General features: G+C 48.5%; 1 protein-coding gene across 1 annotated transcript in view; it reads left to right on the plus strand.

Moving 5' to 3' along the window:
• HCFC1 (host cell factor C1) overlaps positions 1-24,248 on the plus strand; it is a 167,512-nt gene that overhangs the window by 126,024 nt on the left and 17,240 nt on the right. The window contains exons 18-20 of the mRNA XM_086940255.1: positions 12,636-12,835; positions 12,994-13,621; positions 14,110-14,448. Coding sequence (XP_086796381.1) covers positions 12,636-12,835; positions 12,994-13,621; positions 14,110-14,448 — 1,167 coding nt within the window. The remainder of the gene's footprint in view (positions 1-12,635; positions 12,836-12,993; positions 13,622-14,109; positions 14,449-24,248) is intronic.

Genomic DNA, 24,248 nt, shown 5'->3' on the forward strand with positions numbered 1-24,248 from the left:
TATCGGAGTTGCATGTAAAATGCCAAGAAGATGACTTTGAGGAGGGCTATGAGGCAGAATCACTATAATGTGCATCCTCAGGACTACCACCACCAGCAGTATTAGGAGGAGACGGTTTCTATGCCATCCTTGTTGCTTTCCGATCCGTAGATCATGCTGCCAGCTCCACCCGTCAGGTGCTGCAGGTGAAGTAAATCACATTTTCAGTGCTCACCATCTATAAGTTGGTGAACGAGCGCTCCCCCGCACCAAGGATTCTTTCAGAACGGAGCGGTCGGCGCCTGGAGCGGCTCCGGTGTGCCCTGTGGTGTGTCTTCAGTAGTGCTTCGACGAAGCCTCTCCCTGCCCACTCCCCCATTTAAACTGATATCTTTATGTGACTGGTATTTTCGCTGGCTTTTCACTCTCCATTGGCTAATCTGGCTGGGGCCATAAATCGCCCCCCTGATGACCATGAAGCTACATACCAACGCGGTCAGGGAGCAGCAAAACAGAGATAAGCCACCATCTAGCAGCAAAGAAGCTGAACTCTGCTCTCCCCCTCAATCAACATGGAAGATGGACTAACTCGACATTCCCAGAGTAGAAAGGGAAACCAAACTCTGTAATCCCTACAATTTGGCTGCCATCTTAGACTGGTCTCTCTTTGTCGGCCATCTTGGACTAGTCTTTCTCACTACTTGAACACACCCTAAGAAAGCCTCTTTAGGCTAATATTAATTAGCGAATGTCTGCCATTATTGCAGTTTCATACCTCCACTTGCTTTTAATGCACCGATCGTTAGCTCATATAGCACCCTAAGAAATGGCCTTTTTAGACTATTAATTAACGAGTGTCTGCCTTTTATTGCAGTATTATACTTCTACTTGTTTATAATGCACCGATCGTTAGCTCATATAGCACCCTAAGAAATGGCCTTTTTAGACTATTATCAACTAGCGAATGTATGCCTTTTATTGCAGTATTATACTTCTACTTGTTTTTAATGCACCGATCGTTAGCTCATATTGCACCCTATGCATGATTTACTTCATTGTACGGTTTGCTCCTTCTGATTTACCTGTCTGACGTTGTACTGTTTGCTCATTTGATTTACCTGTCTGACTATGCTCCCTCATGTACCCCTTCTGTGTAAAGCGCTCTGATATCCGCAAGGATCTTGTCCGCACTATATAAAACTTTCAAAATAAATTGGTCCCCAACGGTTACTCCCCTGTTACACCCCATAATCTAGTATTTAAGTGGCTCCCCTGGACCCAGAAATCCTATCTAAGAAGCCTAGACACTGAAGTGCCGTACCAGCACAAGAGAAGCACCAGTGACTGACTCTGCTCCAGCCTTGCTGGCCTGTCTGCTGCCTTTTTCCTCTGACGACTTGTCCTACAGGCCCAGGGATCTCCAAGCCCTTGAAGGACTACCTGCCTTGGATGAAGACTCTAAATCTCCTGTGGACAGCAGATCTGCCCAGAAGAGACCATTTACAAAGAAAAGAACTCTTCTTTGAGTAATTGTGAGCTCTCCTCCAGATCCACCTCTGCACCCAATGCCCAAGGGCAGAGTCCAAACAGCCCACTGGTCCTGTGAAGGTCCCCCAAAGCTTGGAGCGCGAGTTCACCAGGGGCTGAACCCTGCCAGACTCCACCTCAAGGTCTGCAGCCTCAATTCGAAGACTCGCCATGACCGCGACCTACCCAGTAAGCTGTTTACAGACGCCCAAGAGGACTCCTGCACCCGAAGCCCCTAGGCCGAGGGCTTCCTGACACTGTCCCTACATCCCCTAGCATCTCTACTTACTTGGGCAGCTGTGGGTTTCCTTCATCCGACCTCCTGGCCGGGGCCTGGAGCCTTTCTTCAACCTCTGTCTCCCGAATTGAATTGGGTGCCAGATGTTGTGTGGACACTATGCACCTGGCTCCTGTGCTGCTGAGGGTGTGTGTTTTGTGCGATCTTGTGTCCCCTTATATTAACCTTAACTCCTGGAAACTGACACCTGACACTGCTTCCCTCACCTGTGAGCAGCGCATGTTCGAGAACCCCCAGTCTCCATTGATTAACATTATGCACTGACCCCTGCACCTGGTTTCCCCAGTGCTGCTGGTGGTGCAGTTTTGATGCCAATCTGAACCTTGCTTGGTGTTGACCTGAAACCCTTAAGACTGGAACTGTAAGTAGTGTACTTGACTTATGGAGGAACGTTTTTTTTTTTAGTAAACATTGCACTTTTTAAAGTATTGAGTATTTCTCCAGAAAAACGTACTTTTTTGCGAAAATCTTGGTCTTTAATACTCCAAGATCTGAATGCTGTATTGTTTGTTTTGTTAATGGTCCTAGCACATATTTTCTCTCCAAACCATTCATCCTGTCTTATTGTGACCTAAATCTAGTTCTGATGTTTCTTATGTGCATGCCATTAAAGCCTATGCATTATTGCCCTTTTGGTGATCAAGGCAGTCTTTATCACCATCACTTCGGTGCACCGCATTGAATGTATTACAGGCTTACTGCATTAACTGCCCTATTACTTTTTTTTGGGCAAGTTTGAGCTGTGAGACTGGCTGCCTTTCCGCTAACAGTGGTTCACTCTTCCATGTCAGTCCATTGTTTGTTATGCTAACTTTTTTTTGCCTTGCCACATCCCTTGAAAGAAAAGACCCACTTGCTTGGCCGAAAGAGCTTTGAGCTTCTACATTGATCTGTACTAGAGACATTGTGTAATGGCTCTCTGTGGGGTTCACTGGGGCCAAGAAAAAGCAGGTGGTAGAAAAAAAAGCTCTGTGGACAGTTCTCTACATTAAAATCTGCTTTAGCTGCTAACATTGGAACCCCAGCAGTTCTGTGTGCTAACTGCAACGAGACCAAGTCTGGCAACACTGCGCTGGGGGGAGTGAGATTCTGGTCTGGATGTGTTACCCTGTGATATGGGCATCAGTGCACAAAACTCTACTTCCTTTGATAGCCATTCAGTGGGAGTGCCATTTTGCCAGTTAGGATCTGCAAGATCTGTTCTCAATGCTAGGATTCTGCGATTGAAAATATCCATCAGAAGGGCAAGTTGCTTACCTTCAGAAAGCTCTTTCCTATGGATACTTTAACTGCAAATTTCCCACTGACTTACCACATCCCCGTTCTGTGCAGTGGACTCCTGTATACCTTAAGGTCCCAAATTAGATTTTGGACACAGTCACCTACAATGTGGTTGAAGTGTCTGAGGGCATTGAAGAAAAACTGGTGGCCCCTCGGAATATTCAAAAAGTGAGGAAACTGTGTTTAGAGTGACCAATAGAAAGAACGTTACAGACAATTGGTAACTTTGTCTTTCTATTGATGTTGCAGGCCACAGCTAAATGTTAATCTCCACCTGCTTAGGTTGGGACAGGCATCTGTTGTGCAGAGAATTGTTAGCCCAAGATTGCGATACTAGAGTCCTGAAAAGAGCAATAAGCTTGGGTCCTGAAAGTGGCTCTGCTCAATGATTCTTTTGCAGCGTGAATCTTTTCTGGATTCGCTATGCTGTGCATTATTCCGCCATCTAGTGGTTGGGTCTTGAATAGCAGTATTTCCCCCCTTTTTTTTTTTAGGTCGAGGCTACCGTCTCACTGCGAAGCAGTGGGCGGAGCCGAAGATTGAATGAGTAGTATGGGGGCTTGAACCCACCCCCCTTCTCCATTGGCTGGCCTCGTAAATGCTGGCCAGCCATTGGAGAAGAGGGGCGTTACTCGGTTCTAGCCCCGGCTTGAGCAGATTCGGGGCGTTTTTCTATCATTTTTTAAGCCCCGCCCCTTTTCTAATGGCGGGCGTTACACCCTCCCTCTCGCCGAGGTCCCAGTGTGACCTAAACACGCCCCTCAATCCAAAAAATTATGGGCGGTTCTCCAAGCCATTTGTGAATGACCTCTGAGAAACATGGTGGTGTGGAGCACTCCTCTCTTGCCTTCCGAGATCGTAAGGCAAGAGAGCGCTCCACACCACCATGTTTCTCAGAGGTCATTCACAAATGGCTCGGAGAAACGCCCGTCATTTTCGGGGGGGGGGGGGCTGGCATCACCGCTGTCTGCACCACAAGACGTTCTTCATCTAGGATGCAGTAGCAGGCAGCTTGTTTGTAAAGCCCAACAACTGTAGGGAGGCGAGGGAGTCCCTCCCTCTGCCTTTTGTGTCTTCCCCGTGGCCCTATGTGTCTTCAGTCGGCTCAGTGGGGTGGGGTGGGGTGGGGTGGGGGGGGGGGGGGGGGGCTTGTTTGGGAAGGCGGCTTTTTTTCTCCCCCTTCCCTGAGACAGTGTGTGTATGCGAGGCCTCCGTGCCCCCACAGAGGGCCTGCACAGAACAGTAGGTGAGGCAGCCACAGGAAGAGAGCTGTGAGCAGCTTCTTGTTCAGAGCCGAGGGAGAACCCTGCAAACAAAGAGAGGGCTCCCCGCACCGTGCACTGCCCCCCGGCCCCCTCCTTGGGCTGCTGAGCCCCGCTAGGCCTCGGCTGAAGCCCCCTCGCAGCCTCTGCTTCTCTGATAGTTCAGTAGGCCACTGCATCTGCCTTTGTAGTCTAAAAGCAGCAGTATATCTCTCAATTTACTTTGGGATTTTGTGTATTTCTTTTTTTGTGTGTGGGACTGAGAAATCGAGACGTTTTAATTTTTATATTTTGAGCGCTCCTACAGATTCAAGATCTAGATACTTTTTTATTCCTCAGGTGAGTGCCTTTGTGTTTATCTATTTTATCCATAAAACCGACCCTGTATTTCTGCTGTTAACATTGTCCCCTTTGCAACTGGAAGGAGCGTGAGGCTGGGTTTTGAAGGGATGCTGTGAAATTGCATGTGCTTTTTGTGTGCAAGGAGACCAGAGTCCACGTTAAACTAGACAGGAGTTCGCTCTTCCATGGTTCAGATGCTAGTGGTATTTTTATTGGGTGAGTGCGCGTTCCTGATGGCACTGGAGCGCTGGGTTGGCAGCTCCTGATAAGGGGGGAGAAGAGGTTTGTGTATGACAGGACATTGCTGTTGTCTCCAAGCTTTAAAAGCCCGGAAATGGGAGCTGAAGTGAAATAATATACTCTGATCCACTGAACTTCCCTTCTTTTTCTGTTTTGGATGAGTTGCTCAGCTGTGGCGGCAGGAAGCACGCGCCTTGGTTGTAAACATGGCCAGGCAACTTTCAGGCTGCTGGTGGACAGGCGCTAGAAAAGCTCCTACCAGTGTGACTTGAGAGACATTTGTAAATCTGTAACGTGCCACGCCAAAGGTGGCTAAATGTATGTTTCCACGCATTACATTTTTCCCACCGTGAGGATTTAAAAAAAAAAAAAAATTCCCAGTGGCTGGCATGCTGTGCAATTCGTGCTGTTTCTGTGCGGTTATTTTCAAAGGACCTACGGTATAACAAGTCTTCTCAGTGTGTGTAGTTTCTGTTTTAAACCGCGTTTGCAATAGCACGCGGCTCGCTTGTGCTTCATAATTGCTGCAATGCTGCTCCCGCTGTTTTAAAACAGAAGTTTCAGCATGGTGTGTGAGATGAACACGTTTTGATACTGCCTGATAAAACCGTAGCACAGCAGTGACAGCACCTCCCCTGACTCGTATTCACTTCCGGTGTTACCATTGGAACTATCGGAGGCTGCTCAATGCTGCTACCTCAGCCTTAGTTCGGCCCTTCTGACCCAGTTTGAGTGGCTTGTGTGAGATGGTTTCAGGTACAAGACACTACGGTTTTCCAATCTTAGGCTTCTCTTTCGTTGCTATGCGACTGTTCATTTGAAAAAAACTTTCTCATAGAGAATGCTGGAAAGGTGATGTGCTGGTGGCATGATTCTAGTGACCACTGCCTTCCTGTATTAGCCATTTAATTTGAACACACACTGCATTTTTCAGTTTTTGTGCCAATCCATTCCTCTTTCTAGCAACTGAGTTAACAAAAGACAGTGGTGCTGAGTCACAAACTCATTTCAGTACTTGAAGTAGTTGCCCAGGGGTAGTTTTTTATGTACTCTTGCATGTCTTTGTGAAGGAGCCCAAACACCCAATGTCCCATTAGTACAATAGCAAAAAGACACACTTCTTACTGTTTGCACTAGCTTCTGTAGTAGGGGATCTGTGTATAGTGTAGTCATAATCTAGTGAATAGTCCCGCCCATGTGCGTGGACCCCCGAGCAATCAAAAATAATCTCTTAAAGTGTCGAAAAAATGCAGAACTGCACAGACACTTAAGAGAGAATTTAAAGACAAAGCCTATAACAGGCTACACTGTCCAGTACTTCAGCTAGAAATTCCACCAAAAAATCCACAAAACAGCAAAGCCTGTCCAGATTTCCCTTGCCTTAGGCAAAAACCCCTCTGGATGATAGAGCGGAAGACATGGACAGACAAGCCCCATAGGCTGCTATTATGTGGCTCAGAATAGGATACTGTGCCTTTAAGAGAACTTTCCAGAACTTCACAGTATCCCAGAATGCCCTGCAGGTCCCTCTTACTTTCATTTCTTTTTTCGGGCTCCTGCTAGCAGAACCCTGGAGCATTGAGCTCTCCCTTTTTGGGACTTATTTTGTGTTTTTTCACTGATTTTCGAAGTTAAAGTACTTTATTGTGCTATGGGGCCTTTTTTCTTGGTTTTCTCACTCTGTTTTTGTCGAAGATGCCTGCCTGCCTTCGACAAATGCCCGGAGTGCTCCAGGAAAAAGGCCAGGTCGGACCACCATGAGGTGTGTATCGTCTGCCTTCCAGCTTCTCATGTTCCAGAGGAGTGTGCTATCTGCCAAGGCTTCTCTGGAAGGACCCTGAGGGAAACGAAGAAGATCAGACTTCAGGGTCTCGAGGAAAGGAGACTGAAGGCTCAAGGTGGGTCTGGAGGGGCTTCTTCTGCCCATGCTGAGGCCCCTGGGGGGCTCCCAGGGGCAGGAAGACCAGCAAACGTCACCATTCTCCACCGGGGTCCAAAGCGCCCACTACGGCGTCGAGAGGAATGACTGCAGTCTGTTTCCCATCGTCGGAGACGAAACGACGTCTAGGATCGGCGTAGAGGGATGTTACCACACCTTCGAAGTCTCCGGTGTCTGTGTCATTGTCGTCATCTTCGGCGTCGGCGCGCGCTGTTGAGGCGATACCGCCGTTCGCGAAGAGGAGGCGGGCGTCGTCGGTGAGTTCCTCGCTGTCTAGGTCGCCGTCGAGGCGCATGAGGTCGCCGTCGAGGCGCATGAGGTCGCCGTCGAGGCACCGAGGTACGACATCACCACTGCTAGTCTGGTTGCTCCAGACTGGCCCTTGCTCCCTTCCAAAAGAGGAGCACCCCGGACCCTCCTGGTCCACTCCAGACTCCATTTTAGGTCCACCGCGTGGGCTTGAATTTGCCAAGACTTGTTGCCCCAATCCTGGGTCCAGCGACGTCGACAGCATCAACCATCGTGGGACAGCTTGCACCTCCATCCTGGTCGCCGACAATGCCTCCTGGTCCGTGAGACTGCAGAGCCCAGCGTCGCCCACTCACCTGGTCGAGGTGACTACCATCCGGTGCCCTCCTGGTGCCATCTGATCACTGGCTAGTGGTCAAGAACTTGGTCCCCTCTGCTTTCAGGTGTCATCCATCTTCGATCCAGGCTTGGATCACTTCGAACAATCTTCACTGGTCGCCTGCCAGCAACTTCTTTCTTCAGGCCCCTGGTTCGTCAACAAGGATTCCCGACGTCTTTTCAGACCTATGCAGCTGCAGCCCCTGGGCTAGGTAACTTCGGCATTTCGGTGCCCCAGCATAGCCTCATTATCCAAGGGTCCAGATCCACTGTCGTTTTCGACCTACCTTATCGGGTTCGCCCGAGAACACTAACTTTAACTTTACTTTTACTAGCTCCCTTAGACTTTGTCCCGCATCCCGCGTGAGAGTGCACACTCTGCACCCGAGTCCCCTAGGCCTCCTACTAGTAATCTGAAGGTTCAGTAACGTAGTCCTAGCGATTCCAAAGCCTATTAGTACAGTACTTACCTGCTAGTAATTTTGCATTCCACTTTCATAGTATATGGTTTTTCGTGCCCCTCGGGCATTTGTGTAAATTGTGCAACTTAAAGTATTTTCATAAGTTTTGTTGTGTGCTTAGTACCCTGTCCTCATAAAGAGTACAGGGCTGTTGTTATCTAAATAAATACACTGTTTATTTTCATAACATTTGTGTGGTGTCCTTTCACTTGGTATTCAAGGGGTATATGTGATGGTATAACAGCTGGCTTAACACACCCTCTAGAGTTTAGCCTGAAGACTGCTCGTATCCACGCTACTAGGATAGCTGGTCTATAAGGTTGACTTACAACCAATCACCATAAGGGTTGTTTGGACTGATACATAGTGATCACTAGAATAGTAAACACTGCATATCAGGCCAACTTCTCACACAGACTATCTGGCGCTGGCTTCTGGCCAGGGGATTGACGATAACGGCTACCCATCTGCCAGGTGTGCAGAATGCTCAGGCGGACGCACTGAGCAGACTGATTCAGGAAAACCACGAATGGGTCATAAACGACGACGTACTAGGAGAAGTCTTCGAAAGGTGGGGGACTCCAGACGTAGATCTATTCGCCACCGCCGAAAACAGCAAATGCCGAGACTTCGCCTCCAGGTACTACCAGCAAGGGACGCTGGGGAATGCACTCTGGATCAATTGGTCGAACAGCTTTGTTTACGCTTTTCCGCCCATTCCCCTGATTCCAGCGGTGCTCATAAAGATGTCCCGGTCCAGGGCAAGGATGATACTCATTGCCCCGGAATGGCCCAGCCCGTGGTGGTTCACGGACCTTCTACACCGGTCCCTCCTTCCACACATACGGTTGCCGTGCAGGCCGGACCTTCTCACGAAGTTCGGGGGGCAGATGTTGCACCCCAACCTCTCGTCCTTGAGTTTGGCGGCATGGCTCCTGAGAGAGTGCAATATGGCCATTTAAATCTGCCCGAAGATTGCATGGACATACTGAAGGAGTCTAAGAGACCTTCCACTCGGACGTCCTACGCTTACAAGTGGAAGAGGTTTTGTATCTGGTGTGTGTCCAGGAACTTTGACCCAACGACGTGCAAGGAAGATGTCATCCTTCCTTACCTTCTGCGTTTGGCGCGGTCTGGCCTTAATGTTCATTCCATTAAGGTTCATCTCGCTGCCTTGACTGTCTACAGGAAAAGCCCTTCACAGACTTCCTTCTTCCTGATCCCTGTGATCAAAGACTTTTTGGAAGGCTTGAAGAAAGTGTTCCCTCCTGTCAGGCTTCCTTAGCCTTCATGGGAATTGAATGTGGTGCTGTCCAGTTTGATGAAGGAGCCTTTTGAACCCATTCATAAGGCTTCGTTGCAGCACCTGTCCTGGAAGGCGGTGTTCCTCGTGGCCATTACATCGGCCCGCAGGGTGAGTGAAAATCAGGCGTTGTGTTGTAATGAACCTTATACTGTATTTCATGCTGCTAAGGTTGTTATGCGTACTCGCCCTACATTTCTTCCCAAGGTTATTTCTGACTTTCATGTCAACCAAACTATAACTTTGCCTACGTTTTTTCAGAATCCTTCATCTCCAGCGGAAAGGTCTTTACATTCCCTGGATGTTAGGAGGGTGTTGAAATTTTATCTGGATAAGACCAAAGGTATTCGTAGGTCTGACCAATTGTTTATCAATTATGGATCGGTCAGGACGGGTCTTGCGACCTCTAAGCAATCCATCTCTAGGTGGATTGTGTCCTGCATACAACTGTTACCAGAAAGCTAATAAGACCGTAGGAGGTAAGCCTAAGGCTCATTCTACCAGGGGCAAAGCTGCCACGACAGCCTTGCTCCGTAATGTGCCGATTGCAGAAATTTGCAAGGCCGCCACTTGGAAGTCAGTTCATACCTTTGCTAAGCATTACTGTCTGGACACTGATGCCAGGGCGGGTGCTCAGGTTGGACAGGCTTCGCTGCGGAATTTGTTCGCACAATAGTGGTGTTGGTTTCTTTTCTCCACCGCCGCTTTGGTGTGGGGATGGGCTTGCCATTCTATTCACTAGATTATGACTATACACAGAGATCCCCTACTACAGAAGGAGTCGTTTCTTTTCTGTAACTCCAGTTCTGTAGTAGGGGTATCTCTGTTATAGTCATAAGCGCCCGCCCTCCTCCCCGGTGGAGACAGATATTTATGTAAGGAATGCTACAGGTCTGGCGTGTTACGCCTTCAAAAAGAACTGAAAGTAAGAGGGACCTGCAGGGCATTCTGGGATACTGTGAAGTTCTGGAAAGTTCTCTTAAAGGCACAGTATCCTATTCTGAGCCACATAATGGCAGCCTATGGGGCTTGTCTGTCCAGGTCTTCCTCTCTATCATCCAGAGGGGTTTTTGCCTAAGGCAAGGGAAATCTGGACAGTCTTCGCTGTTTTGTGGATTTTTTGGTGGAATTTCTAGCTGAAGTACTGGACAGTGTAGCCTGTTATAGGCTGCATTATATGTCTTTAAATTCTCTCTTGTGTCTGTGCAGTTCTGCATTTTTTTCGACACTTAAGAGATTATTTTTGATTGCTGCGGGGTCCACGCACATGGGCGGGACTATTCACTCGATTGACTATAACAGAGATACCCCTACTACAGAACTGGAGTTACAGAAAAAAAACTACTCCTTCCCTTTTCAAGTTCCTCATTGAATCATTGGGCGCCCGACTGCTCAAAAGCACCCTGCACCCAGCCGCCCGAGTGCCCCTGGCAGTGCAACCTGTACCCTATCCTACTTCCCCATTTGCCCTGAGCAAGTGACCAGGACCCCAGCTCCCACAGCCGCGTGGCCGGCTAGCCAGCGGCCAGCTAGCCAGCAGCCACCAACCGGAGGCCCCCTGCCCCCCATTAGATAACAGTGTGCCTAACTACCTCTGCACCCGGCCAGCCCCTGCGCCGCTGAGGGTGAGCCAACTGTACCTACCTGCCCCTGGGGGAGTCTATGCCCAGAAGCCTAACTTCACCAGTCGAGTACTCACCTGGAAACCGGTAACTCACTTACCTGCCATTGGATAACATTGACTGGTTTGACTCGAAAAATCAAAGTGTGAAGTATTGAAAACTTAAAATATTCATATAAAATCAACCGAATTCTGAAGTACTCACCTGGGATCAGGAGAGAAGCTAGTACTTTACCTTGTAGCCCAGTACTGAACCGCAAAAGTAATCCCAACCGAGTTTACTAATAAACTGTACTTTCTCCATAGGAATCCATTGTCTGCTTTTCTATGAAATTTCTTCTAAGTGTCTACTTTTGAAAACTTGAAATATTCTTTACAAATCATACGAAATACTGAAACGTAATTACTTGCCTGTTTTAAGTTGAGACCCCAGTGCTGGACCAAGGAGCCCAGTACTGGATTACCAAAGTAAGGAGATCATACTTTACCTGCAATCTGAATTTTCATCCCTTGGATAACATTGCCAGATTTCCCTTGAAAAGTTTCGAAGTGTGAACTTTTGAAATAGCTTTTTATTCCTTAAAAATCACTGCAATAACTAAAACGTTTTTACTAAACTGATTCCAGTTTAGACCCCAAGACTGAATGTAGGATCCAGTCCTGGGATTACAAAAGTAATCTATTAAGTAATTACCTGCATTTATGTAGAAAAATCCATTGAGCTCAATGCTAAATTGTGTTGCGAATTGTGTTGCCTACTGCAACCCCTGTACCTATTGTGATTACACAGTTTATTGCCTTTCTGCAAAGTACTCATCTGAGAACTCCTATTGAGAAAAGTATATTTTTACACCTGTTGGTTCTAAAAATAAAACTACATCTGTTGATTATAAAAACAATTGGCCTGGAGAGCAGTCCTTGAGTGCGTGAAAACCTTTGCTGACTGAGTGTGTACAACAAATGCTTTACACTGTCCTCCGGTAGTGTCTTACGCTCGACCAAGCTACCACTTTTGAGAGTAAGGTCAGCCCTGACTTTAACCTCTGTTATAACTCTGGGGTTTGTGGACTCTATACACACTGTACCTTACTTTGGTCCAGTATATACAGAGCCACTTTCTTACAACATTTGATTATCTTTGCAGTGAACACATCCTTGTGCTTAGCCAAACAGTAAACCTCCAGGAACTAATATACACACAAGTGGCTTTCATTGAACAACTTGGCTTTCAAGTTTAACTTAAATCCTCTGTCTCTTTGAAAAAGTTCGACTTAAAAAAGATGGACTGAAAAGCGCTTACTCTTGTGTTCTCTCAATTAATGACCATGATGTAGAAAACTGCCGGAATGTCCTTAAGGAGAAGTGCATTGCATTTTTCCTCTCCAGTTGTAGGAGAGTTTACTTTTCTACATTTACATGATTGACATTCGGGTTTAAAAATCAGCTTGGAATTTCATGGCCAACCACTTTTTGGTGGGTTTAGTTTGTGTTTTTACACTGCAAGCCTCAACTACTTTTACAAGTTAATAGCTGTTTTTTTTATTTGATTTTTTTACACCTTTGGTGTTGGTCTTCATGTCCTACAGCAAGCTGTTCACTCATTTGTGATGTTTGAGGCCTTTATAGCATGGTCAGTGTGAAACCGTTGTAAATGCATGAATTGGGAAGCACTCTCCAGGCTGTAATTTATTATTTTGAGCTCTGATATTCATGTGCTAAGAACTGTCCATGATCCTTGTCCTTATCTTGCTACAGATCAAACCGACACAGCAAATGGACAGAATGGGCAGGAGGCGACCGCAGTTGATAGTGGGGTTGTGGGAACCACTTGTGCTGCTGGATTGACCGAGGATGAAGCTGTGGCTTCTACAGCCTCAACTACAGTGCCAACTCTTCCAAGCAGGGCTGTTACTACAGTAACACAGGCCACTCAGTTACCGGGGCCAGCTGTTCAGGTGAGTTGGGAAGGTGCTCTGGCATTTGATTTTAAGTGCCTTTTGAACCTTCTCCCATCCAACTTGGGAACCATAGTGAATAAGAGTTTCAAATGGGGATCATGGATCATTTATTTTTTTTCTCCTTAGAACTGATAACCTTCCTCTCCTCCTTTTAGAACATTGCATCATTGACCCCTCCTCAAGTGCCGTCTCCTGACCCTGCTTCTGCCATTCCTGAGCAGCCTTTGGTGCAGCTTTCCACAGAGGCGCTGGATCCTGAAGTTGAAGCTGCACTTCTGCAGCAGCAGCACGAAAGGCAACTACAGCAACAGATGCTTATGCAACAACAGCAACAGCAGCAACTTCAACTACAGCAGCAGCAACAGTTGGAACAGCAACATCAGCTTCAGTTGAAGCAGCAGCAGCAACTTAAGCAGCAGCAGCAACTCCAGCAGCAGCGTCTCCAGCAGCAGCGTCTCCAGCAGCAGCAACTGCAGCAGCAGCAGCTTCAGCAGCAACTCCAGCAGCAACAGCAGCTCATCGAGGCAGCAGCTGCTGAGCAGGCCACCCTTCAGGCAGCATTGGAAGCAGAGCAGAATCAAGAGAACGCTGTGGCTCAGCTCGCCCTACCACAAGAGTTAATGGCGGAAGGTCAGACTGCCACGTTGATGGTTACTGGACTAACTCCAGAGGAGCTGGCAGTCACTGCTGCTGCCGAAGCTGCAGCCCATGCTGCTGCCACTGAAGATGCCCAGGCTTTAGCTATCCAAGCAGTGCTCCAAGCAGCTCAGCAAGCAGTTATGGGTAGGTCTTTCAAGCGAACACACCCTTACCAGGAGTGTTCTAACCATGAGTGTAAAGCATTACCCTATTTCTAGCTATCTTGAAACTGAGATTGAAGTGTTTTTTCTTTTCCACTACTCTTAAGGAAAAGGATTTCATCCTTCAAAAAAGTAAAACAATAAGTTTTGGGGGTAGTGGTTTGCAAGATCAGAAGAGAATTGGCTTAAGTTTTACAATATTAGGGAATCCCTCTCTGTTTCCAATATGCATGTGATAAGCCAACGTCTTGTCACCGAAGTTTGAATTTTTGCATTCATTGGCATTAAAATTCCAGCTAATCTGGGTTCCTTAAAGGCTGCCCTTTCATTGCGTCAAATCATTTGACCCAAAGTGAAGAGGGGAACTTGTTTTGAACCAAGTCTTTCTTGAATAAGATGCTATTCTTTCTTTTTTGCCTAAAAGATTGCTTTTACTGGATGCATTTTCATTACTGTAATTTCATTTAACAGCAGCTGGAGAGCCAATGGATACCTCAGAAGGAACTCATGTTGAACTCCGGCAACTGTCGACTGCCGATGGGACTACAACTATTCCCATTGTTTTGACCCAGCAGGAACTGGCTGCCCTGGTACAACATCAGCAGCAACTTGTTGAAGCCCAACAGCAGCAGCAACTCCAGCAGCAGCAACAACAACAGCAGCAACAGCAGCATCAGCAGCACCTCCCCACAGAAGCTCTTGCTCCAGCCGACAGCCTGAACGATCCCACTGGTGACAGTAATGGCCTGAATGAGTTGGCTAGTGCTGTAACAAATGCAGTTGCAATGCTTCCCTCTACAGCTACAGAGAGTAAGTGCTCAGCAATTGATTGCTTCCATGGGGGTGGCGTTTTAATCTTAAGCTTGTCTGAATGGGTCCTCCAACTTTATGCATCTTCACTAAATTTAGAGCAAATGTATCTTAAGAGCCACTAGAAAGGCCATTATTCAACTTCTGTATTGTAAAGAATTGTTATGAATTGGGTTCAGCGGGACAGGGAGCGGAAGGGCCCAGGTATGCCTGGGGTTTACAATAGAGTGAGTTCGGAGGTTAAAAAAGCATGTGTAATTTCGGTATTTTTGCAACAGTGGAGGATCTTTATGTCCAAGTCTTGAGGTGCTAAGAACTTTGCAACCATTTAACATAGTTTCTGTCAACAGAGGAAATGTGTTTTTTGATGGATAACTTTAAATCTCAGATTACTCACTTTAAGAATATCTCCAATTTACAGACTGGATCTAGAGATTTTTCTGAGCACTGCGCCTGTGCACCGATAGATACTGTAATTTGGATCCTAATAGCAGAGCAACTATAAGGGCCCCTCTTCCACGCCTACATTTTTCTTTCCATATCCTTCATTACAGATCTGAAGCTCTGCTCCCAGTTTTCTCTTTCCCAGCATCCCAAGTCATCTTTGGATCTGCCATGGACAATTTATGCCTTGAAAATGACATGCTTCAAGCAATGATTCCAGGAAGCAGACGTACTCTACAGACCCATACAACATGCAGCTTTGATGCCTGCACTTTGGTCATGACTCAAGCATGCAATAAATGCACCTGAAAGCAGCCTGGTAGTGGGAGGTGAAACTCCTCATCGAAAACATAACCGATTGTGTTTGAAAAATAGATTCCACTCATATTTCTGATCACTTTTAATGACTTTCTCCTATGCAAAGTTCCATCCCTGTTTGAAGTATTCAGTAAGTCAAAACATGCCACTCAATCGAGTGTATTTGAGCTTATATAGCGTACAGCTACCGTAGTGGGTTTCCCGGCGCTTGCTTAGGGAACCCGTCCTGATATTCCCCTGTGCATTAGCCCCAGCAGGGTATCCACAAGGTGAAAGTCGGGCATCCCGCCACGAGGGGCCGTTGTGGAGATTAAGCAAGCTATTGCCCAGAGTCGCAGAGTGTGAACCCGTGAGTCGAGAAGGCACCGGAGCGAGAATTATCGAGTCCGTGGAATTTTTAGCCCAAGACCCGCCAAGGCGGGGAATTGAACCCTGGTCCAGGACCGATCTCAGCTTCCGGGTCTGCCGCCTCTAACCCCTGAGCCACACTTCTCCACAGGGTGGAAGGGTACATGGTAGTGAATCAAAAGGTCTTAAATCACTAACTTTTTTAGACTTGCATCCTTCAGTTTCAGGTGCACCCTGAATTACCTGGGCGACCATGGCCATTTCAGCAAGTGGTCTTTCAAGGGGGACTATGCAGCTTCTCTTCTAGATGCTCCTGGCTCCCCATGGAGCTATTTTTCGCCTCTTGGAGCAGCAAGGGGCTCCAGTTGGACTTCTGCCAGCTGGCCCTCACTTGGTGCCAGCTGACCCTACGTGATCCGTTCCTGGGTCAGTTGAGATGCTTTTATATTTTCACTGCTGCCCATGAGGTCATGCTAGTTCTTTGTGTAGTGTTCCATGGCTAGATTCCAAGGAAGATCTCTTATCTTGAGCTGTTGACTCTCCAGGCCTATGTCATGCAAAGAAGGCACAAAGGTGCAATCAGATTATCCAGTATTTGGGTGTCTTTCATAGATTCACATGCCTGAATCATTCCCCGTCGCCGAGACGGGAGCCTCCGGTACATAAAAAAGTAATGTCCTATAGACATACATAGAGAAAATAGGGCTAAGGGCCTCCCCTTAGTAGCCTTTCTTCGTCCTTATGTAAAAAGGACCAAACTCTCACAGTTAGCCAATCAGCTCCGACCTCCCTCTAGAACCTTCCTGGGAGGAGCCTCAGTCCCTCAGATTTTCTACCGCATGTTGTGCTAGGGAGTCTCCAGCCTGAGCTCTCCTCAGGTTTCCTTCGAAATCATCTAACTTTCTTTGAAAGTGCTTCTTCGATCTCAAATCTTCAATAGACTGCTTCACTGCACTGTTCTTACAGTACGTGTTTCCCTTCCACTGCCTTATTCCATGTCGGAATCGCAGAAAAAGGCCTCTTCCATGTCGGAATCACAGAAGAAAGCCCTTTTCAAGGCCTGCTCGTCATGTGGAAAGAAACGGATCCATGCGGATGATAAGCACGATCTGTGCTTATATTGCCTGTACCCGGACCACGTCTCGGACAAATGCAGGATATGTAGGGCCTTCCCTAAAAAGACTGTGAAGGACAGAGAAGCTCGCCTTCTCGTATGGCTCGACAGGCTTAAGGACAGAGACACTCTGGAATCTTCCGAAGGCAGTGTTTCCAAGTCCTCAGAAGTCTCTAAAAAGAGGCCCAGGGTAACTTCCCCTGGCCACACAGACACTCCTCCTAAGAAGGCACACAAGAAGTCTTCAGAGGCAAGATCTACGACATCTTCAGTGTCTGTTCGAGACGATCAAACTTTTAAAAAGCCTGCTCCGTCAACCACCAGACATGCCCAGAGGACTACCTCGGTCACGACCACCGTGTCGACGACGTCAGCGTCGTCACCTTCAACGACAACGACGACTACATCCTCGTCCTCGGGTAGACCTGTTTCCTCTATCATTCTACTGAAATCGTCGCCAAAGACGAAGGCCTTGTCGCCGACTGAGTCCCCGCCGACGTCAGCGTTGACGAGCCCATCGTCGTCAAAGTCGCTGCCGAAGAACCCACCGTCGACAACGAAGACGTCGACGGGAGGCTCAAACACGAAGATGTCGACGAAGGAGTCGACGACGAAGACGCCGGTTACAACGGCAATGTCGACGAAGGCACCGATAACGGGCTCACCGTCGACGTGTGCATCGACGACGACAACATCGACGTCGAAATCGTCGTCCACGACAAAGGTGCCGTCAACTACCCCACCCTCTGACAGGTCATCGTCGACGGCAGAATCGTCGCCAGCAAAGACGAAGGCTCCGTCAACGGGCGAATCGTCGACGGAGATGGCACTGACAGCGCCCTGGAAGAAATCCAAACTGGTCGAAGTGTCGGCCCTCTCGTTAACACCGTCAACGGCTCCCTCGACGGCAGCAGGATTACAGACCACGTCTGGCAAAACTGCCAAGCTGCAGATTACCCCGGAAACAACGTCTCCGAGCAGAGTGGAAATGCAGCCACCTCAGGAAATCTTCCAAAGTGACGAATCTGAAGAGGATGACCAGCCGGGTCCCGCTACCTCTATCTCGGACCTTAACGTCAAATGCCAAAGTACTGATGAGGAGCATGAGGAGTTCACTTATCAGGAACACTCCGTCCACACTAGTGTCCGCACGGAGGTCACCCCGATGATATGCCTGCCGGCGACTCTTGTCAATGACCTGCGGTACCTTGTACAAGATTACAAACAACGCTTCCCAGATGCGGACAGTGGGAATCAGACACCTGTCACACATACCCCGGCGTCCGTCCCAAATCACCCTCCCGCTCAAAACAACCGCTAACAGGTCCGACCTCAGGTGGTGAGACCCCGTGACAAGGTCCAACCTCAGGCGGAGGAATCCTCAGAAGATGAGGAGGAGGAGGAAGAATTGGAGGAAGGAGAGGTCCAAGACGTCCACTCGGACCAGCATGACGAAGATGAATATGTAGCGTCATCCCCAGCTTCGTCGTCTCCAGCTTCACCGCACCCACGCCAAGCGGACTCGGTGCCTGTGGACATTGGCGGCTTCCACAAACTGGTGGACAGGGCGGCTAAGATTCCATATGGTCGTGGAATCGACTGAAACGGAATGCTTTTTGCATGATTCAAAGAGCAGAACCAAAAGTCGGCTAAATCTATTCCGATTATAGAGTTCCTATGGGAGCAAGGCAAGAAATTGATGCTAACGCCCGCTTCCGTACCCGCGGTGGTGCCACGCCTGGACAAGAAATATAAAGCCCCACTTACGGCGGCGGCTTGCCTCAACGGCCACCCTAAACCAGATTCGGTGGTTACTCAGGCGGCCCAGAAACACTCCCGCAACCCGTCCTCCCCGCTGTCCGCGCCTCCTGACAAGGAAGGCAGGAAACTGGACACGATAGGAAAAAGGTTCACGACTACGTCAGCATGACCATCAAGGTGGCCAACTCCATTGCCCTGATGGGGCGTTACAATCGCCAACTCTGGGAGGACATAGCCCCTTACGTACAAGAACTGCCCGACGCGGTCCAGAGCGAAGTCAAGGCTCTCCTTGTGGAAGGTCAGAATTCGGCTGCGGAGATAATCGACTGTGCTATTGATGCAGCCATGACTGGTTTCCGTCATTTTGCTGGAGCTGCTGTTCTGCGCCGTCAAGGCTGGCTAAAAGCTACATCATTCCGCCAGGAGGTTCAATCGAAGGTGCTGGACATGCCCTTCGACGGCCAGCATCTTTTTGGAGATAAAATCGATGAGGCACTGCAGGCCATAAAGAAGGACACAGATACCGCCAGGGCACTGGGCCTTTGCAGTCACGAAACCAGTCCTTTCGAGGCAGCCGCTCCAGAGGTCAGTCCTCCTATAGGGGTTCCTATCAGAACAGGTCCTCTTATTCGTACAATAACAGAACTCAATACCAGCACAAGCAGCAACAAGGTCGACAATCTTCTTATGGCAGATCTACCTTCAGAGGCAAAAATCCCAAGAAGGGCACTGGCAGCCGCCAGTGACCACTTACTCCAGCCAGTCCTACAACCCTCTCCATCCTTTCAAATTGAAGGAAAACTGACCCATTTCCTCACCAATTGGCACCAAATTACCACGGACCGGTGGGTCCTGCAAATGATACGATTCGGACATTCTCTCATTCACCAACATCCCTCCCAATACACCTCCCCAGAGACGGGCGCACAAGCACCTACGCCTCATTCTCCAAGAACTGTCTGTCATGCTACACAAAGGAGCGATCGAACGGGTTCCAGCATCCTTAAAGGGGAAGGGATTTTATTCCCAGTTCTTCCTTGTGCGACAGAAGGAAGACTAGTGGAGGCCCATCTTGGACCTCCGGGCGCTCAACACCTTCCTACGGAGCCAATCATTCAGGATGGTGACAATCCAGGAAATCCTAGGCGCACTGGAAAAGGAAATTTCATGACTTCCTTGGATCTCCACGACGCCTACTACCACATCCCCATCCTCAAGCGTCACAGAAAGTTCCTGAGGTTCGAGGTGGCAGGCCGACATTATCAGTTCAAAGTCCTACCGTTCGGCCTCAAATCCGCGCCGCGGATTTTCACGAAGTGCCTTGCACCGGTGGCGGCTTTTCTACGTCAGCTGGGTCACCAAGTCTTCCCCTACCTGGACGACTGGCTGGTAAAGGCACCCTCACCCGAAGGCGCAGCCGAATCCTCCAACGCCTGCACCACTCTTTTACAGAGGCTGGGATTGACCCTCAATCTCAAAAAGTCCTGCATTACTCCTACGACAAAGATTACCTTCCTCGGGGCTACCTTGGACACGGAGTGCGCAAGGGCCTTCCCCTCGAAGGAAAGGACGGACAAGATATTGTCCCTAGCCACGGCTGTGGCAGCAAAAACACGCCTCAAAGTCCGGACTTACACCTCCCTACTCGGAATGATGTCTTCCTGCATACTCCTCATCCCTCACTGCAGGCTCAGGATCCGCCCCTTGCAGGAAGCTCTCACGAGACAATGGACTCAAAGTACTGGCTCGTTCGAAGACATTGTAAGGATAACGCCGAATATTTTCAAAGGTCTGCAATGGTGGAGACATCGAAAGAATCTAACGACAGGCTTGCCGTTTCTCCTTCCGGCGGCGCCTCTGGTAATCACGACGGATGCCTCCCTGGAGGGCTGGGGCGCTGTTCTCCAGGACCTTCGGATCAGCGGCAAGTGGGAGGATCAGGAGAAACTGCTCCATATAAACCTTTTGGAGCTGAGGGCGGTCTATCTTGCTCTACAAGCCTTCCTGCCACGCATCCAGAACTCCCCGGTGCTCGTCCAAACAGACAACACCACGACGATGCACTATCAGAACAAACAGGGGGAACGCGGTCGCTCTCTCTATCACGCGAATCGCAGAAAATCTGGAACTGGCTGGTGTTGCACGGAATCTCGCTCAAAGCGGACTATGTTCCCGGAAAGGACAATACCATCGCGGATGCCCTCAGCAGACAGAGATCCCTCTCCCACGAGTGGGAAATGAACGACGACACTCTGGCTCACATCTTCTCTGTGGGGTGTCCCGAAAATCGACCTGTTCGCCACCAAGGGGAACGCCAAATGCCCAAGCTACGCAAGCTGGCATCCCCAACAGGGGTCACTGGGAAATGCTTTTTCCATCGGTTGGTTCAGCGTGTTTGCGTACGCTTTTCCTCCGTTTCCGATGATCCAGAGGCTCCTCCGGAAGATGAAAGCGGAGCCTTGCACCCTGATCCTGATTGCTCCGTTCTGGCCGAGACAACACTGGTTCTCGGATCTGCTTCGCCTCTCCATCAGGCCTCCGATTCGCCTGAGGCAGCACCCGAACCTCATAACGATGTCCAACGGACAGGTACAGCACCCGAGCCTCCACTCGCTCAAGTTATCGGCCTGGCTCCTGCAGGGAGGTTCTGGCGAAAGCGAGGGCAGGTAGTACGAACAAAACCTACTCCCTCAAGTGGAAAAGGTTCTGCATTTGGTGTTCGGACCAGGGCCTGCGGCCGCTTGATGTCACCCCTGAACAGATATTGCCATACCTCCTACATTTGGCACAGTCAGGACTAGCCCACGCATCCATTAAGGTTCACCTGGCAGCTATCTCTCGGTTCACTAGGACCTTCACAGGACCTTCCCTGTGGTCAAGTAGGCTGGTCAAACAATTCCTGAAGGGGCTCTACAGAGCCTTTCCGAGGCCTCGGAAGGTTCCTCCGACCTGGCAACTGAATCTGGTACTCAACCAACTCATGAGACATCCGTTTGAACCCATTCATCCGGCATCTATCAAACACATCTCTTGGAAAACAGCGCTCTTGCTCGCTCTGACATCGGCCAGGAGAGTTGGCGAGCTACAAGCATTGTCCATTCAGGAACCATATATGCAATTCAGGCAACACAGGGTGGTGCTGAGACCGAACCCTAAATTTATACCAAAGGTGCCTTTGGACTTTCATCTCAATGAACCGATTGTCCTTAAGTCCTTCTTTGCGAACCCTTCCACGGCGGCGGAAAGGGCACGGCATTCTTTGGATCTCAAACGATGCCTAAAGTTCTACTTGGATAAAACCAAGGATCTCCGAGTCTACACAGCTGTTCGTGGCATACAGCAGCCCAAGATTGGGCCTGCCTCTTACAAAACAGAGCATCTCCAGATGGATCCCCTCGGCGATTGCGTTCTGCCACGACCAGGCCGGACGGCCTTTGACTGATCGTGTTACTGCTCATTCCACCAGGGCGATGTCCACGTCAGCGGCGCTATTCGCTGGAGTGCCAATCTTGGACATATGCCGGGCGGCGACCTGGAAGTCTCCGCACACTTTCTCCAGGCACTACTGCCTGGATACCGAGCTTCAGAAGGATGCGGCAGTGGGCCAGGCGGTGCTGCGCCATCTCTTTCAGTGAGGTGAGCCTTCCTACATCCCACCATCCAGGTATGCACATTCATTATGATTGTAAGATTCTGCTTACGCTGTTTTTCCCATGTTATTGATGATATGTATGTTGTCTGACATGACTGCAGAGCAACTTGCATCACAAATGTGCATATATAATTGCTAGCTACTCTGATTCAGGCATGTGAATCTATGAAGGACACCCAAATACTGGATAAGAAATGCGTTACTTACCTGTAACAGCAGTTATCCAGTATTGGTGTCTTTCATAGATTCACATGCAACCCTCCTGCCTCCCCTGGAAGGACTCACATCCCTATCTGACAGTATTACGCCAACCTAGCTGGGTGCGTACGAAAATCTGAGGGACTGAGGCTCCTCCCAGGAAGGTTCTAGAGGGAGGTCGGAGCTGATTGGCTAACTGAGAGTTTGGTCCTTTTTACATAAGGACGAAGAAAGGCTACTAAGGGGAGGCCCTAAGGCCTATTTTCTCTATGTATGTCTATAGGACATTACTTTTTTATGTACCGGAGGCTCCCGTCTCTGCCACGGGGAATGATTCAGGCATGTGAATCTATGAAAGACACCAATACTGGATAACTGCTGTTACAGGTAAGTAACACATTTCTTCTGACCCTTGAGCAGAAGCTGGAGGCCAATAGTATCAGCAGCTGTAGGTCTTATATGGAACCAATTCTCATGCCCCCCCTCTCTATTCTGATAATGGGCTATACCTGTATTTGCAAAATTCCAGTGGACTAGATACATTCCCAGAGACTAAACTAGACTTGCCCCCTGGACCACAGATGAAAGGAAGTGAATCTTTTGCAGTAGTAGTGCCAAGTGCAGCTGAATGTTTAATTTATAGTTGCATACTGTTAAAACGAAGGCATATTTATTTACTGAGATTTTCCAACCAGTCCACCTTCTGAGACACTATTGCAAGTCAGCGAGGCTCTTAAAGATACCCTTTTGGTCACTTGGTCCATTCTATGTTCAGCCCCTCTAGTTAGTTGATCTCTTGCCAGGTGACATAGGCCACCAAACTGATTCATATTTTTCGACAAGGAATCTGGCATCTGGAAGTCTGGTGGTAAAGGAGTCTATGCGTAAAGCCTCCTAATGCTTTTTTGAGCAGTCTTGTGGATAGTCCAAATGTATTGATGTCTTTGGAAAGAGAATGTTCTCTCCTAGTCCAGATTGTTGAACGTGGAGTGCCTTTGAGTTGACAGAATCTTGCTGGCAGTCCTGGAAGACCACAGGGCCTCTCTGGCTTGAACAATAGAAATGTCCACAACGTTGCAGTGTCTTGCATATTGGTTCGCACATCACAAACTTTGACAGCTATTAGCACCAGTGTTGTGCTTACAACACACACCTGGAAGCAATCAACTTGCTATGTGCAACAGGAAGGGTATGTGAAAATACTAGTCCTGCAAATCTAGGGCTCCACTCTGTCGCCTAGGTCCAAAGCAGAAAGAATCTGAGAGATTGAGCTTTTTTGATTTTCTTTCCTTTGAAAGGCAATCAGTGGGCATAGGTCCAGAATAGAACAGGGCTTTCTCTTTGCTACAAGGACCTAATGTGAACAACTCTCCTCTACACCATCTGAAACCGGCACTTATTCAGTGGCACCCTTGACCAGCAAGATGGTCACTGTGCAGCAAAACTGCAGTGTGGTCCACTGATGATCGCTTTCATGTGGGTAGAAAACTGGGTGAGTAGAGAATAAAAGGCAGGGATGGTAGTCACTCTGAGCAATTTTCAAAACTTGTCCGTCGTGATGGTTATTCAGCTGGTTTCTCTTTCGGGAGTTCTCCGTTGATAATCACAAGCTCTGAATAGTCCTGCTACGTGTGGGGATCCTGGAGCACTTCTTTGCAATATATCTTAAGAGTAGATGTTCGCTTTCCTTTCAGTAAATCCTGGATAAGCACTTGAGTTATTACATGTTTTGCAGCCTATAAATTAGGCCAGTTTGGTCAATTGCTTTAAAAAAGGGTTAACATACAATTAAAAAAACATGAGCTGGAATTGCATTGTGTTCAAATATTCACAAACTTTTTTTAATGGAAAATGATGAAGGAAGAGGACAATGTAGACTTATAGGATGCAGATATGTAAAGTCTGTGCTTTTAGAAATGGGTGATATCTAGTTGGCAGCAGCTTCTTCCTAAGTCAGATCGGAGT

The sequence above is a fragment of the Lissotriton vulgaris genome, chromosome 10, assembly GCF_964263255.1.
Source record: "Lissotriton vulgaris chromosome 10, aLisVul1.2, whole genome shotgun sequence".
Classification (NCBI taxonomy): domain Eukaryota; kingdom Metazoa; phylum Chordata; class Amphibia; order Caudata; family Salamandridae; genus Lissotriton; species Lissotriton vulgaris.